At 28.8% G+C, this 18,893-nt stretch overlaps 1 protein-coding gene across 1 annotated transcript in view; it reads left to right on the top strand.

Moving 5' to 3' along the window:
* The first annotated feature begins 25 nt into the window (after positions 1 to 25).
* The window catches only part of LOC142322172 (uncharacterized), a 123,760-nt gene continuing 104,892 nt past the window's right edge, over positions 26 to 18,893 (top strand). Inside the window, exons 1-2 of the mRNA XM_075360942.1 lie at positions 26 to 282; positions 18,715 to 18,765. Coding sequence (XP_075217057.1) covers positions 222 to 282; positions 18,715 to 18,765 — 112 coding nt within the window. The 5' untranslated portion in view covers positions 26 to 221. The remainder of the gene's footprint in view (positions 283 to 18,714; positions 18,766 to 18,893) is intronic.

Raw genomic sequence — 18,893 nt, forward strand, 5'->3', positions numbered from 1 at the left:
ACCAAAGTGTGCATATACATATTTTAGTGCATTATAACAACAGATTTAATATATATCATAATAACATATAAATCATTCAGTACACCGTTTGATACTACTATTACTGATAGTAATGACTATTACTGATAGTGTTTGTTGGTTGTAAAAGTGAAAAAGTGTTAAAAATATATGAGTATAATTAATGGCTGTTGGTATAATAATATAATTAACAAGCAGAAAAAATGTGGGTATCAATACATGGAGTGCTATGCGCATTCCTTACAACAACCCTTGTAATAACAGGTAAGTTATTAATAATTCACAAATAATTCATTTTGATTAGAACATAATACACACTTACTTTGTATAAAAATTGTATTTGGTGAAAACATTTTTACTACTAATGGAAAATCTCTTCTTTCATAAAGAAAATCCTAGAAAGTTCAAGAAACATAAAAAGTGTTTGAAAAAGTCAAGTAAGGTGCAACAAATTAACAAAAATCCTATCATGAAAAACTCATACATTTCATTGCTGACGTTATTAAATTGTCCAACTGGCCGGACTTAGTGTAGTGATTAGCATAATCATCACTCCTAAATTTGCCAATTTCAGTATGAATTTTCAGCAAGGATCTGACACTTTTTCTCCCTATTTTTACTTCTATATGAAGTGAAGGAAATATTGTGATCGTGAAAAATTTTGGTTTTCAGATTTCAATAGAAATATCGATTTTGAGAAATATCCCTTGAGTCAATTTTGACTAGCTTCGGTGCGACATCTACACATACGTATCTCGCGTAACTCAAAAACAATTAGCTGTAGAATGTTGAAATTTTGGATTTAGGACTGTTGTAACATCTAGTTGTGCACCTCCTGGTTATAGCCGAATGAAATTTTAATTAATGAAATATTTGGATCTAAGAGGAAGGCACATCAGTTTGAATCAGACTTCATTTCCTTTTCTTTTTTTTTAACTTTTTTCTTTAAATTAAATATATTGATTTACCAATAATTATTACCCGTGGTTGTAAAAAAAAATTACAATAAATAATTATTCAATAATAACAATAAAACAAAAAAATATGAAAAAAATCAGATGTTATTAATGAAATAAAATTTTATGTACTTTTAAAAATGTGTATATGTAATTTAATAGGCATTATTACATATGTAATAAAGTTGGTCAAACATCTGATTATTTAATATTAATTGAAAATTATAATTTAGAATCCTTTTATTTTTGGATTTTCTAGTTTAATTTTATTTAGATTAAAGTTAACTACAGAGTGACTGAAAAACAGACCCTCACAAGAACAATATATACACTGAGGCATACGCGCCTGATTTGTAATAAATTGCAAAAAATTCTTATTTTTGAGTTCATTACTTCTCTGATATTGTTGGACAATATTCTTTCTAAGTTGTACAAGGAAGTCATATGGTGTTCACATCAAATTTTTTCATTCATCTTCCTCATTAAAATATGTGTAAAAGCATATTCAAAATAATAATAATAATAATAGTAATAATCATAATAATTGCAATAAAATTATGTCTAAAGAATAAATGAATTTATTTTTTATTCAAGAAGCACAAAAAATCATATAATTTCTGATAGTGGATTTTTCCCCTAAAAAATAGAAAGTTCATAAATTGCTAAATAATACTTAATACAGTCTTCTAAGTATACGTATAAACTTTTTTCAGTTTGCATGTACACAGTTTTATTAATAGAAACTACATAAATAGAATTTTTTTTTTAAGAACTTACAAAAGAATTCAAAACATTTTTAATATTTTAAAATTAGCATTCAAATAATGTTTATTAATCTAATTTATAAGGAGAGGTTTTTTGTCTTGCTTTTGTAACTGATAAGAAAGGAGGTTCTCAATTTAACCTGTATGTTTTCATTTTATGGGTATTAAAGTCTCGCTTCTCACTTTATGACCTAATTCAATGATTAACTTTTTATTTTCTTCTTGAAGTTCCATTATTTGTTTTTCTGTACAATTCGAATGGAAAATTTATTAAATTAAATATTTACCTTTGTAAAAAAATGTGGTAATATTTAAACATTTTTTTCAATATAATTCTTAGGCATGCATTGTTGTAACCTTGATTTCATTCTGATATTGAAAGTATTTTCATACAAAAATTCATGAAAATTAATTTATAAACTTCAGGAAAGAATGTTATATTTTATTGTAACTCAGAAAACTGTAGTCTAATGCCCTGTATTGTATCGATTTCTTTACATTGTATTTTTTTTACTAAGACTTACATTATTTGTTTTTACACTTCTTGAAAGCAAAATTTTTTATGTGGTTAGAGTTTTTTCTACTGGCCTAACCAAATTTTAAATAAAATTAAATACTGCAAAATAAAAAAAAAAAAAAACATTAAAAAGCTGATACTAAAACTAAATAAATTTTTGTTTTAAATCTTCAAATTTCAACTTTTTGTAAAAAACAAGAGTCAATAAGTTATTGGATGTGTTCACTTTTAGAAGGCAGTGATTACTAAAAGTAAAAATTTTATGAATTTAAAATTATAATTTTTTTTTTAAGTTTGTTAAAATTAGTAGTCTTATCGATTATAATATATTATTTTGAAAAATTTCCAATAGTTCAATTTACATTTCCTTTAAACTAATTTTATTTACAATTTTATTTATAATTTTATTTAAATGCAATTTTCTGAAATCACTTTTCAAGCGTTTTTATTTGATATATTCAAACAATTATAATTTTATGACTAGGAAAAATGTAGCACCTGTCATTTGTAATTTTTTTCTTTTGGCTGTACACATGTAATGTCATTTTATGATAAAGAAAAATCTTTACAAACCTTAGTCATAAAAATTGTGTTACCAGTCTTGAGTTACAGGTGCATCCAAACCTGGATTCCCTTCACCTGAGGTAACCAGTTAATTATAAAATTAGCGTAAAATTAATAAACAGATTATTATTATTATTAAGTGCGAATTGGCCAACTAGAGACTGTGCAACAAATTCATTTTCATATTTCTCTTTTTTTCTAAGGCTGTTCCTCTGCCTTTGCCATTTTACCAAATGGCTATTAGTTTTCTTAGCCTCCTGGAATTCCTTAAATTTAGTTAATATTTTTCTGTACTTTCTTCTATCTAGCGCATCCATTTCTAAGAGTCCAAGTTTGGTAAAGTCTTTCTTGATTTCTTCTAACCAGAGGTTGGGAGATTTTCTTTGGTATATAATTGAAAAATATTTTTTGGTGAATTTGCTGTTGTCTATTCTTATCAAGTGTTCAAAGAACATTAGCTTTAGCTTTCTTATTGATTAATATGTTGATAGATCTTTTCATTACTTATTTTAACCCATTTGTCACCACATTTCTTGTTTCTCTCTAGAATCTTCCTTAGGATCACTCTTTACTAGTCCCTTGTTTTTGAGGGAGAGTATTTCTACTGCATATTGTATTTCTATATTTGTCACTGTATTGTGGTGTTTCAGTTTTGTGTTTCTAGAGATGCACTTTTTGTTGTACAGTTTCTGTGTTAAGATTTGTGTCCTCTTTAATTTACCTATTCAAAGTTTAATTGTTTTCTTTATTAATTAATTTGGCCATAAAACCTAATTCTTCTTTTTTGTATTTCAGTTTATAAATCTTTTATTTCTTAGTAAATTTTAGCCAATAACCTACTTCTATTCTATTGGATCAGAAAATCTTTCTTACGATTCTTCTTTCTTATCTTAAAAGATGTCTTACATTAAACTTTTCTAAACACTTGCATATAAGCCTTCTGGGCAAATTACTGTTTTGTAATATTGTAGTTTAGCTATATAGCTTAGATTTAAAAAAATTATTTTATTGATAAAAAAAAATTCAGTAAATAATCAGAATGATAAAATTTAAAAATCCTGATTATGAGAAAATCACACATTGAAGGATAATCCTTACTAAATTATATAAACTCATATATTGAAAAAATTACAAAGAATAACCGATTTAAAAAACCCACACTAAAATATTTAAGGAACATTCTTTTTCTCAACTTTTTTCAAATTTCAACTTTTTTAGGTCGAGGCCGAATTAAATTCGTTAACTTGCCCTTGTTATTATTTATGAATGTGCATTGTTTGCTAAAAAGGATAATAACTTATTTTTAAAAAATCACATCCGCCTGTATCATACCAGACAACAGAACTATTTTCGTTTAACTCTATACCTAAGCTTACAAGAAAGGACTTATCAAGTCCTTTCTTGTAAGTGTGCTTTCATTGCCATTTTTTATAAATTATCGGACTATTTAAAAAATTTCTCCCACCAATTTATTAAAAATACAATTAAAAGATTTTCTTTTTCAGGAACAGTATTACTTTGAAGATGAATTTATAAATAACACGAATTAAAAAAAATAAAAATAACGAATTTCCTACTTCTTACATCCTGTTCAACGTGTTCAAAATAAGTGCTAAAATAATTCGCATTAATCCCTACTGAATTGCGAGTTATTTAGCAACTCCATGTGATTATATTAACATTATTTTATATGTTGAAAATAGTTTATACTGGCATTAATCACATCCATTTTTATCTCGTAATTAATTGTGTATTCTATGATGTTCCTCTGATAAAAAAATCATGATTTTAGGTTTGTCCGATTTCACCTGATTCATTTAGGGAAGGATCTATATAATGTATTAGTATGTAAAAAATGAAAATAAAAGAATTATTTATTAAAATATACAACTAAGAAATTTTTAATCCTAAATTTGAAGTAGACTTCAAAAAGTCAGAATTTAAAAGATCAAAGGAAAACGAAAGACATTATTTTTTATATCTTAGTGTTGTTTTTTAAATTTATTATTTTTAACATTTTTCTAATCTTTATTTTTATTACAAATCTACAATTAAAGATCCACAAAAAACCGTCCTTATGAATAAAGTTGTTCTAAAGAAATGTAAAGAGAGCTTTCTCTCATAAAATTGCAAAAAAGAACACAAAGAAATGATCTAAAGAGAACCATTAAATATGAGTAAAACTTTCTGGAATGTAGGCATATGTATAATTTTTTTCTAGCTTTATTTTTTAAAAATCTTCTTGAAGTTTTGCACCTTGAATATTAATTTTTAAGTCAGGGTTAATAACAAGAAAACATACGAAAATCTTTTTCTAGACGTATTTTTAGATAATTTAATTTTTCGCCACAAAAAATTCCACTTATATTATGTGGAAAAAACTTAAATAGCCTCAAAGAGCCAAAGTAAGCTTATCCTCAAAATAAAAAAAAGTAAATAAATCATCGAACTCGGTGAAAAGATGAAATCACCGAAAAAAATGATACGACATTTTCAATGTGTCATATCATATACACATTCAAGAACAAGAAATAAATATTTGATGTACGTGTTTAAATTTCGCTTTTTATGACAACAAAACATGAAAGACAATAAGTTTGGTAAAGTCAAAAAAGCATCTTTCAAAATAAGAATAGAAACAACTTTTTTTGTCTTGTTTTGATAGTAAAGTTAAAAAAAGTTGACATAAAATGAAGAGATTTTGAAAAAAATTATATAAATCAAAACTTAGGGTTAATTATACTAGAGAAGAAGTAGATTGACGGGTTATTTAGGTACTCCTGGTAATGTAATTTAGAAATAAAAGATAGTAAATGATTTCTGTTGATTGACAACAGAAATAGGTACGATAACTAAATGCCTTGCTATTTTCACTAGTCTTTTTTAAGATTAGAACGTTTCTAAAGCACCTAAGGTACAAGAGATACAAGAAACATATATTCTCTGAAAATAACACTATTACAGTGATAAATAGAGTGAAGGATTGAATATCATTCTGAGTTTGATGTAGCGATCTGCTAATTTGTATTAAGCTTGGCGAAGAAGACATAGGAAAACCTCTTAATTTATTTTATTGTACTTTCCCTGATAAACTTTGCACGGGATAAAAGATGTTCTTTTATACCAATACAGTTATGATGTTTACGGTAGCAACACATGACAAGTGCATATTGATACATGTCTGTCGGTTTACAATATTATAGTTATGGCAACGGACAAAGAACAAATTACAAGTATATTCTATGTAGAGTGGGTCGACTAAAGATTAAAATTAAAATACAAATGTAAAATAGAAAATAATGGGAAAAAATACTTCCGGGTCAATCTGCTAAGAAAAATATGATAGTATAAAAAATAATAAAGTTGTTTGTTGAAACACAGTTTATTGACGCATATCTCAGTGTAAATTGAAAAACAAATAATTTCTTATTTTTTCCCCTAAAATTTAGGTCATACAGTAATAATAAAAAATGATAAATTACACACTGTTTTAAGCAAAAGATAAAACTATAATACATAGATAAAATTATACAAACATTAAACAAAGAAACTAAAATTGAAAGAAATTAAATCTAACAAAGAAAAAATTATATACTAGTGTAAATCGTTAACATTAGTGATATTTAAACGAATCATTTGGTCTTATTTTTAGAACGAAGAGTATATATTAACGTAGTAATCTATTGAAGACTTATTACGTAGGATATGACACATCATAGTATTATAATATAGATACAATAGAAACATTTGAGAGGCTTCTTTTATTATATAAACGATATAAAAGGTTTTTTAAAAGAACAAAATTGTTATTATATCAGATATATAAACGAGAAAGTTCTAATGTTTATTTCCATTTACGTTTACTTAAAATTCAGAAAATGCTGGGACAATGTGAACTCTTTTACTGGTGCATTTATTGAATTTTGGGAATGGTGTTAGGTGTACATTTATCCAGATAAGTGATTATTACGTAAACATTAAGCCTTAAACGGTGATTTGGTCGTATTTTACTTCGTCATTTGTTTTGAAGTAATTTTTTGTCCTCGATTATGTTATTTCTGCGAAAAAAAATTAGAGAAGAAATTGAATTTCATTATACTGTGAATGGGCTGAAGATATCCAAAAGTAACAGCTTATATTTAAAGAACCAGTTAATAATAACTTTTTTTATAAACACAGTAACTCACCAAGTTTTATGTAGGTTAATCAAGTTCAATGCGCGCACCTTTGTAGCTCGGCAGACGTCTAGACGATAATTTAATTGCTGTCAGGTGTTAAGGAGCATCTCCAGCGTTATTAGACCAACAGCTTCAAAAGTTCTCTGTTTTAAATCGTACAAATCTCGACCTTTTCTTTGGTATATACAACCTTTAATAAATCCCTAAGCAGAATAATCCAAAGGAGTTATATCTGAAGATCTAGGTGGCCATACACTTGGAGCTTTTCGTCCGATCTAATATCCGGGGAAAGTGTTGTTCAAGAACATATCGATGAAAGTGTGATGGAGTACCATCTTGTTGGAAACTGAAGCCTGCAAGACTTTGAGGAACAGCAAAGTTCTCAAGCATGTTGAGAAAAAACGGATCGATGACCGCCATATTTGTGCAATCCTAACCAGACATTCACTTTCGGCGTGTCCCTTTCATTTTCGATTATTGTGGGAATTTTTAGCATTCCAATTTGACGATTGTGATTGCTAACTTTCCAGCATGTGTTATAGGTTGCCTCATCACTAAATAACAAAGTATCAAGATGATTAGGATTGTTTTCAACACGATGCATTACCTCTGCAGCAAACTTATATCGTAGGCAACGATCATATAAGTTTAATGCAGTGATTCTCAACGTATTTAGCTCCACGAACCCCCTAGTAAAGCCAGTTATTTTTACACGGATTTGAATACTAGATCGTGGATACCGGTGTTCTTTGGTGGTTGGGTTTCAATTAACCACACATCTCAGGAACGGTCGAACTGAGAATGTACAAGACTACACTTCATTTACCCTCATTACATATCATCCTCTGAAGTATTATCTGAACGGTAGTTACCGGAGACTAAACAGGAAAAATAAAAAAAGAAAGAAGCTCCACGAACTACAATAATTAAAAAAAAACTTTAAATCAAGACATACTGATAAAAGTACACTTGAAGAATCTTATCTCATAGCATTTAGTGTAGCTAAAATGTCCAAATGCCATACAATCGCAGAAAACCTCATATTACCTGCTCCAGTTGATATGGTTAGTGTCTTAATAGGCGTGGAAGAAGAAAAAAAAAGAATTGAAAAAATCCCCTTTCTAACGACACAATACGATAAAACGAATCGATGACATGGCTGCCGACTTTCGCTATCAAATAATTCAGCAAGTGAGTTCAAATGAATTTTTTAGTATTCAATTTGATGAATCAACAGATGTGCCAAATATTTCTCAGTTTTTACGTTTTGTGAGATATGATTGCAATAGGGACAGATCAGTCAAAGAAAATATGTCGTTTTGCAAATCAATACCTGGTCATGCAACAGGACAATGTCTCTTTGGTGTTTTTTATGAAGCTACTAATAACTGAAACATAGATTGGACAAATGTTTGGGAGTATGTAGTGATGGTGCAAAGGCCGATAATAGGAAAGAACAGTGGATTTCCGAAAAAAAATTAAAAGATCGTTTTATGAAGGGCTGAATGGACGTACTGCTTCCTTCACAGACGTGCTCTTGCCACAAAAAATATTTCGGAAAATCTCAAACAAGTTCTTTAAAGCTGAAAATGGTTAATCTTATTAAAAGTCGACCATTACAAAAAAGGCTGTTTGCTAAACTATGCGATGAAATGGGCAAAAAGGAAAATATCTCTTTTTGTTACAGAAGTCAGCCGATTGTCGCGGGGGAAAGGTTAACCCGCGATTCACAACCAGCTCATCGAAATGTCTGCCGATAAAACGTTACAAGTGCAATTCACATCTCGTCGAAGTGAATATGGAAATTTAATCACAGAATCATTGAAAATATTAATCTCTTTCGCAACGTCTTAAGTCTGTGAAAAGTCTTTTGTCTATGGCTGCGCTAAAAACTAAATATAGCAATCGTCTTTTATCATTTGAAAACATTTTGCTTTTATGTGTTTCCAACATAGACCCACGTGGGGAGAAACTTTTAAATGAAAAAAAAAAATGGAAAAACTCAAACCATCTCATTAATTTATTTTCTTTACACGTGTACTTATAAATATAAGTAAAATTTTTATAATAAATGTTTTTCTTTCATAAAATGATTTCAGTATTGTTTACGTGTAAAGTTAGAGCCTAATTTCGCGACCCTCCTTTCATATCATTGCATCCGCAGGTTGAGAAACGCTAGTTTAATGTGATGAAGGAGCCCACCTAAACGAATTTCCAGGACTGACAGTGAACGCATCGCGAACACGTCCACAGTCTCAACAATAACTCATACTTTTGGATGATTTCCATTTTGTGAAACTAAGCTTCACAAACTCCTAAAGTCGTATCTCATTGACGAATAGACTTGGATGTAGGAGGATCTATATTCTATTCAGTTCGTTGAACACTGTGACTGATCGACGAAAGCACGCACAGAACTTTCTGTTGTGGGGTCCACATCTCGACTGACTACTACTAACTGCAATTGCATTGTGGGTTGGCTTGCCGACAACGCATGGACATTCTGCTGGCTTTGGTAGTATACGAAACAAATCTTGAAATAATTTCCTATCGATTGAGTCTACGTTTAAGAGATTACGACTAAATTTCTAAATATAGGCCATTACTTTTGGATACCTTTAGCCCGGAACCCGTTTACATATTATTTGTTACATATATAATATTTAAAAAAAATTAATAGTCATATTGACCAATACTTATGTGGAAAAGGAATTAATCAATTAATAATAGTATACATAAGTAATATCATTACAAAGTAAATAGTATTATTACAAAGTAAAATCATTTGTAATATTATATGTATTACACATTATATATCTAAAAAAATCGGCTAAAAATCTAGTGGACCGCGCTGCTCCACAGCGTTATTATTACAACGTATGCTATTCATTTAAAAAAATCGAGTAAAACTCTATTCCATTTACAATACGTCTCATCCCCAATCCCTTTGCTTTTCTCTTTCTTTTCCTACCACAGGTAAAATGCATCCTCAAAACCCATTTCCAGCCCGTCCAGACTTTCTACTGAACGGATCGGGGTATTTTTTTTATTCTGCTCGGAATGGGCTGCAGATATGTCACAAGTAGCTAAAGCTCGCTAAACTCGATGTTAAGATGGGGTAATGGGAGGAACTTAACATCGCTATTTATTCGACGATCCCAACTCAGGAAGTCTCAGCATTAAAATTAGTTTTGAGAATGGAAGTACTCCGAAACGCGTCAACTACGAATGTTAAAGTGACAATGCTAGGGAAGGCAGAAAATAACATTTAAATCAATTTTTTTTCTATTCGAGGAGAAGCTTGCCATCATTTATGAAGTTATCTACACGGTGTATGTTTTGAAGCGTTAAAATATTTTTATTTATCTAACTTAAAATTACGAAATTTGATCTATCAACTCATTTATTAAAGAAATTGATAATATCCTACTCTAACAAACGGCATTTGTATGTGTGACTGTGTATGCGTCCCCCTTAGCTTAGTACCGGAATGTACCGATCACTAGCGGAAAATCCCGATTGTTAATACATGTCTCGTGGTAGTCAGGTGTATATACTTGTTATATTATTATATATCAATATACTGTGTATATATATATACTTTGATATATGTATATATATATACATATTCGATATATGTATATCGAAGTTTTGGATAAATTTAGTACTTTTTAATCTGATCCGTTTTTCTGACGAAAATCGCAAATATCTCGAAAACGGTTGGTCCTAGCGCTCTGAAAAATTTTTCCATGACCGTTAGTAGTAACCCCATCCGCTCCCAGTGGTACCCGTCGTATGATAATGTTTTCAAGTGCCCCTGGGGCGCCGTTCAGAGACTGGGGAGGTGGTGCAATTGGGTGCCACCGTAATATCATGGCAACCGCTGGTCCGATTTTCACGATTCAAACGGCGTATGTATCAGCAGGTCAAGCGCTAACTGTTTAACGCATGGAGTATACTCTTGATCGACCGGATCTTTGTTATCCGGAAATTAAATCGTTTAGTCCTATGTTTTGATTGAACTCACCCACCGTAAAAGGTACCGATCCGATCTTTCGCTAAATACGCTCAAACCTGTGCGCTAGCGCAACTTAAAGAATAAACTTATGAAGTCTAAAAATTAGAAAATAAAAAAACTTTTTAAATACTACTCTTATATTAAATTCACCAAAAAGAAGAAAATAAAAAAAAAAAACATGTAAACTTTTTTCTAAAAATACCACTCTTAAATTAAACGCACTATAAGGTAAAAAATAGTTTTAGGACGGTATCTCAGAATGGATTTGACAACAACCTTTGATGATGATATGTAAGATTAAGTGAAAAACATAGCTTCAAATTACAAATTTAATGTTTTTGTTAATTTTTTCTTATGCGTGATGAATGACTGGGTGCTTCTAAATAGACCCACCGGGTTGGTCTAGTGGTGAACGCGTCTTCCCAAATCAGCTGATTTGGTAGTCGAGAGTTTCAGCGTTCAAGTCCTAGTAAAGCCAGTTATTTTTACATCGATTTGAATGCTAGATCGTGGATACCAGTGTTCTTTGGTGGTTGGGTTTCAATTAACCACACATCTCAGAAATGGTCGAACTGAGAATGTACAAGACTACACTTCATTTACACTCATACATATCATCCTCTGAAGTATTATCTAAACGGTAGTTACCGGAGGCTAAACAGGAAAAAGAAAAAGAAAGAAAGAAGAAAGGGTACTTCTAGATAGAAAAAAAATAAAAATATTTTTTACCTTTTAGTGCGTTTAATTTAAGTGGTGTTTTAAATTTTTATTTTTATATGTGATTGTTTTTCTTCATAAAATAATGAATTATAACCGAAAAGTAGGCACCGGAATGTACGGATCACTAGTGGAAAATCCCGATTCGTTAGTGTCAATTTCTAGAATTAAATTTCAAATTTAACTTATGTTATATCAATTTTCATTATTAAAAAAAAAAAACTACACGCGAGGTAATCAATTTTGGAAACCTAATAATCCCATTCCGAGACGCCGCTCCACAGGGCAACCGGCTCGGAGGGACTAGCTGCAGTGGCGTGCCGTAGGCACGCCCTGCAGCTAGTAATATAACAAAAAAAAGGATCCGATGTAAGGTTGAAGTGGTAGATCCGGATTACGGTATTTCCATGGGGATTAGATTTAGAGGAAATTTTACTCGTGTGCATTTTTACTTGCATGTACGAATTAAAGGAAGCATTATGATCGCGAAAAATTTCGGTTTTCAGATTTCAACGGAAATATTCATTTTGATCATCCCTGAATCCATTTTTTCTAGTTTCGCCGTGATGTCTGTACGTACGTATATATCTCGCATAACTCAAAAACGATTAGTCGTAGTACATTGAAATTTTGGATTTAAGACTGTTTTAACATCTAGTTGTGCACTTCCCATTTTGGTTGCAATCGACTGAACCAAAAGTATCCAAAAAAGCCCAAAATCCAGAAAAGTTTGGAGTTTGAAGTTTTTCTTAACTGCAGTAATAAACCCTCATTGAGAGATTTTCAACGATATGTCATAAGTGGTACTTACTTTCATTGGTTCGAGAGTTATAGACAAATAAAACTTAATTAATGAAATATTTGGATGTTACAAGGGAAGGCACATCGGTTCGAGTCGGACTTCATCTCCTTTCTTTTTTTTTTTAACTTTCTTTTTAATTTAAATATATTGATTTATTAATAATTATTAACCCGTGATTGTAAAAAAAATTACAATAAATAATTATTCAATAACAATAAAAAACAAAAATCATTAGTTATAAGTGAAATAAAATGTTATGTATTTAAAAAAATGTGTATATGTAATTTAATAGACATTATTACATATGTGTATATGCAACTGATTTGGTCATCTGATTTGTAACAAATAATCATCTGATTATTTAAAATTAATTGAAAATTATAATTCAGAATCGTATTATTTCTGGATTTTTAGTTAAATTAATGTTTAATATTATTTAATTATTTTGGAATTTCTGTTTAATTTTATCTATATTAAAGTTTACTACAAAAAAAGACCCTCACAAGAACAACATATACACTGAGGCATATCCTCAGTGTAGTTAAAATTGTATATTTTTTTTACAATCGGAGCTTAATAATAACCTCCGATTGTAAAAAAAAATTACAATAAATAATAATTCAATAATAACAATAAAAAAAGTATGAAAAGAAATCAGATGTTATTAGTGAAATAACACTTTATGCACTTTTAATTTTAAATAAACGTGTGTGTGTAATTTAATAGGCGTACATGGAGGTCATGTGGTGTCCACATCGGGTTTTTTAGATTTGGTTTTATTATTTTATAAATTCTGAAAATCTTTCATCCAACAAATGTTACATTCTATTTTTAAAATTGTTATTTTATTATTAAACTGGAAATCCAATTACGTAAATAAATACAATAGACGTTCTAATTGTACAAATAAACAAACAGCTTATTTAGTCGACGAATAACATCAATAATGATTAACAGACTAATTAGTTCTCGAATAATATAATTAACAAATAATAAAACAAAGGCTTAATTTAATTACTCATTTTATTTTATGTGTTACAAATAAATTAAAATGTAATTATTAAATGTTGTTATAAATAATCTTGTCTAAAATAATTTAGCCTTTAGCGGTCTTTGGACTCGTAATAATTTCTAGGTCAGATTATTATTTTCAGTAAAAGTTGATAATAGATATTTAGTTTCTCAATATGCAAATAATTTTAAGCTTAAAATAAAAAAAAGATCAATAAATAAAGGAGATAAACATATCTGTGGGATAAAATACAATAAAACAAATTGAATAGAAAATAAAAATGTATTAAATAAGATACCGACTTCTCACCAGTTAATCTTAGGTTTGATTTCGAATGAATCTGGTGTTTTTCCAAAATGAATTTAACATAAAAATATGCTACATAGGACGTCAGCTCTTACAGATTAAAGTATAAACTACTTAGATGATGTACTCATTTGTTGCAAGAGAATAAATATACTACACGAATATTTTTTAAGCTTTCTCTTTATGTCTTAACTCTTTCTAGCTTAAAAAATTTCATTCGTTTTCATTAAAAGATCTTACGGTTCACTTTTTTATATTTTTATAAATTATTTAACATTATAAATGATATTAACTATTTGTTAAAAATAAATTAAAAGATTTTCTTTTACAGAAATAATACTAACTGTTGATTAGTTCTGTAAACAATACTGTAAGATAAGCTTAAATTGGTTGGTTATGCATTTAAGGTGTGCTTAAATACATAATGAAATATATAACAAGTAACATCTTTAAAATTCCTTTTTTTGTATCCGTTTTATTTATTATTTTCGGATATTTGTACCAATATTATTTTATAAAATTAATAATAATATTTTTTTACAAATTTATTATTACTGTGTATTAATATTGGTTGTAACACTTTTTTATTTATAATTTTGTACTTTATAATTAGGATTTCTCCATAGTATCCCTTGTTATTTCCATGCAAATGATAGTGCATTCTGTTTTGGAGTAGTAAACCTACTATTTCTAAAGTGATCTGAAAGATGATTTGTTACGTTACTAGGTAATAAAAATTTATTTATTTTTTACGTAACAGTTGAGTATAGAATTTACATTTTCGTTTGAAATTTGATCTGGGAATGGAATTTATCAATGATTTTTTGATGTAAAAGTTTTGTTTTTTATATGAAGATTTTCTTGAAATTTTCAGCAATTTCGAAATATAACTGTAAACAAGAAAGTCTTTTACATTCTTAAGGATATTTTAAAGGGAAATCCTGAAATACATTCTCATAGAATTTTATAAATAACTTCTGCAGCAAATTTTCTATTTCGATATTCAAATTATTAGAAATATCCGATTGGATTTGGTTATTAAAAATTATTTTATTTCAAACTTTTAAGTTTGACTAAAAGAGAAGCCCCAAATTTTTGATCAGATACTACTAAAATAACTTTCAGAACCTAATTTCAGTTTATATCGTAAGTGGAAAAAATATGTAATCGATTCAGAGGAATTTAAAAGGAAAATCTGACCGAGATTTGTTTTCACCTTTAGAATGTAAACTGATAAGTTCACCTTTAAGTGTGAGTGTGGAAAAGACCTTATGGTGGTAGCTAATAAGAATAATCAGATGCTTATGCGGTACCTTATGGAATATGCCACTTATCATCAAAGGGAATATCCCTTAACTAGTTAGACCAATACCAACAAATACTTAAGTAGGATAAGAGAGGAAATAATTAAAAATCCATCGACTCGGAGGATTCTGCTGCATTCTATTCAGGCTGTTAAATCACTTGCTTATCTTAGATCTGAATAAATTGGTTTAGCCAAAAAAAATTGAAATTCAATTTGGTTTGTTTTCAGTAGAATAAAAAAAAAATATATAAATAAATAAATGTTTAATTACAAGAGAGGTGGAACACAAAAAAGTAATGTTAATTTAAGTTTTAGATCTGAGACAGTGCTGTTAATTGAGTGCAGTTTAATTACATTATTATGGTGTTGGATATGCTTTAACGTATAACGTATACAATGTATGTATATTTTAATGTTTTAACAAGATAAGTGAGATTATGAAATGATAACTAAATAAAATGGTAGTAGTAGTCTTTTCTAGACTCGAACTAAAAACCAGCTAAATTTAGAGACTTTATACTGATTCGCTAAAATATTAGTTATCTCTCTGGCAAATACATCTCGCTAATTAAAAATTTACTTTCTGCAAATACAGTCTGTATTTGTTAAGTTAATGTTTCATATTAATTTTAACAACGGTTGAAGGAAAGAGCTCTGTGCTGTAAATAAATTTCTCCCTTCAGACTCATTTCATATAAAGTAGCTGATGATAAAAGAAAATACACATTGGTCATAAAGAAAGACATGAGACATGATTTAAACGATAATAATCTTTTAAATTTGTTTAAGTTAGAATATCGATGCATTAACAACGTATATAAATGATGGAGATTAAAGAAAGAACTGCTCCACTGGTAATAATAGTGGATCCTGATCATATAGAAGACTGTGGTGTAGTTCGGGTGCGACCGTCAGGGTCGTTGTACGGTTCAATTATATGTTATCTGTAACTAGAATACAACAGTGATATTTCTCATAGAACATCTTTGGAGCATCTTTAGTAGAGCGCGTGGGAGAACTCTTTCACACCTAATTAGTAATATTTTTATTGAAGAACTAGCTGAATTAAACAGCGATACTACGCTGGAATATAAAATAATCAGAAAAAAGATTTCCTAGTGAAGTTATTTTAAATTGTATTGGAAAAAAATATTAACTCTTGACTTTTTTTCTGAACACCCTAGTTCAACCACAGTTCTTCACTGTTATATAAAAACACTTTCTTTTCCCGATAATATTCTTAAAAATTCCAATTTTAGCGGCAGGGCACGACAGAAGTAATAAATTCATTTTCAGCTAAAAAAGGTTCTCTCCTATTCGGTATTTATGTAATTTTTTAAGTTTGTTGATACTGCTTATTTAATTCGCCTAATGAAAGTTTTTTTTTAATTGTTTATTTCTTATTTTCTTCGAAATTTCATAACAGTTGAAATTCATTGTAAACAGAAAAAATAGTATCACTTCTAAAACTTTTACGGTACAGTAATTGACCGATTAATTTATTCGCTGTGGCTGATTGAACCTTGAATATAATAACTCATTTTTAAAATTACTTTGGATAAAAAAAACAAATTATTTTTGTGAAAAAAGTAAGAATAAGTATAAAACCGATTTTTAACAAAACATTTTAAAGTTAATAGAAATATGATTGATTAATACATTTGATACTTTGGAAAACTCCAAAATTCTCCTGCAGCTTACTCGATTTGAGGGACAGGCAGTTTTACGATCGTCTTTCATAAAGTTAGAGTAGTTTGTTTATTGGGCTGTAATTTGACAAAATGGATCGCCTGCTTTATAACATGTCAGAATTAAGTCGAACTATAGAATAGTGTCTGTGGAGACATTACCGAGGAGCCGTTAGATTAAAATATAAGTTATCCGGTCGCGCCTCAAACTGTCTACCTCCGACAAAGAGAATCAAAGGGAGTTATCTACCATTCGATCATAAAAACAAAGAATGAAAAATTATGATATTTAATAAAAACTATTAAGATTAACAGAAATAAATTATGCCTGAAAGTTTAATCCTGCAAAAAAGTAAATAAATTTCTTACAAAAGTTTTCCTTTTCTAGTGTTTTTTTTTTTACAAATTATGTGTGCTTTAATTTGTTTAACGTTTCTGTGTATTCCATAAAGAAATATAATTGTAAGCAAATTTACAATTAAACTATCTGAAACCTGTTCAAATGTACTATTTATTAAAATAAGAATTTTTCTTACATTTTTAAGAAATATTTTTAAGAAAAAAAGAAATAAAACGGCCAGACAACAGTCAAATAAACTTTTCCGTGTTAGATTCATGTCGAATAACCGATCAAATAAAACAAATTTTATAACAATAAAAATCCAACAGTATTAAAGGCACATAAAAGATTAAAAGAACAATATCTTTCAATCATTTAAATTTCTACCTTCAAAGTTTTTGTAATTTCTTTTTTTTAATTTGGCACAAAGTTCAGGAAGTCGAAATTTAAACGAGAACTTAAACGAATTATTGCTTAATTTTTGGTACGTTTTTAAAATTCGATTTTATTTTTAAAAAAGCTTTTATTTTATACTTTCTAATTCTATTTTTTCTTTATTTAAAATTGAAAGGTGTACAAAACCTCTACCGGTACGAATAGAGTCGTTTACATGAAACTCAAAATTTGAGAAACCTGGTATTAATAAAACAAAAAATCTTTCGCAGTTCTGCACAAGAAGACCAACTTTTTGTTATTTGAAAGTATGGAATACGAAGTTACATCTTTCCTAACTTGCCCTGCTCAAATTTTTTCGACTCTAAATTGAACATAACTCAGCCAACCTTTAATTGAAACATATAATAAATTAATAATAGATTTTCACATGCACAACTTCAGAAGCACTACTACAGAATACTTAAATTTCAGTGAAATTAACCTGCTAGTTTTGAAGATTTTCGAACCACAGAATTTTATATATAGGCCTATAAATATATATTTATAAATACATATACAAGGAAACCACAACTTAAGTGAACGGTATTTTCGTACTCCTCATTCCTGAAAACGTAAAGAAAATCTATTTTCATTCCCAACTACCACCATGCGACTGAAAGTGATACCGTACGCTTGAAAGTGCAGAGAAATGACATAGAGTAAACCTAGCATTAGTTACCATTTTTTGTTACCCGTTCCAGAGAGTCTGTGATCTCTATGGCTTAACCCAAGTTATAAAAATCTTTTGAATAACTGGAAGAATCAGTTTATGTATTATAAAACCATGACAATAAGTATGAATCAAAATGATTTTTATTTCAGGAGAGTAAACGTAAGAAATAAATGTAAAAATACAAAATTAATATAGGTTAGTTTTTAGTTTGTTTATGTAGTCATAATCTGCTCAGTATTTTTAATTATCATGAACATATTCCTTCAAAGATGATTTTGTGTATGAGTAGATTAGAAATGTACAAAGATATTAAACAAATAGATATTTTAGGATATTTGTATCTTAAAAATTCTGTAAAGACATAAATTTCAATTTATTTTTAAACCAAGAAAGTATTTAATTACATTCAAACATTTTCAGATTCATTTGCATCCGAATCAGCAGGTCAAAAATGTTCCAGATACTGCAAAAGTAAGTATCAAGAGGATATCATAAAATAAATATATATTATAAAAAAATAAAATAGTGTCAAATAGAATTGTAATTATTATTATTATTCTTAAATCAGAATAATTTTAAAAGGGAAAATGAAAATTTTA

The sequence above is a fragment of the Lycorma delicatula genome, chromosome 3, assembly GCF_047948215.1.
Source record: "Lycorma delicatula isolate Av1 chromosome 3, ASM4794821v1, whole genome shotgun sequence".
NCBI lineage: Eukaryota > Metazoa > Arthropoda > Insecta > Hemiptera > Fulgoridae > Lycorma > Lycorma delicatula.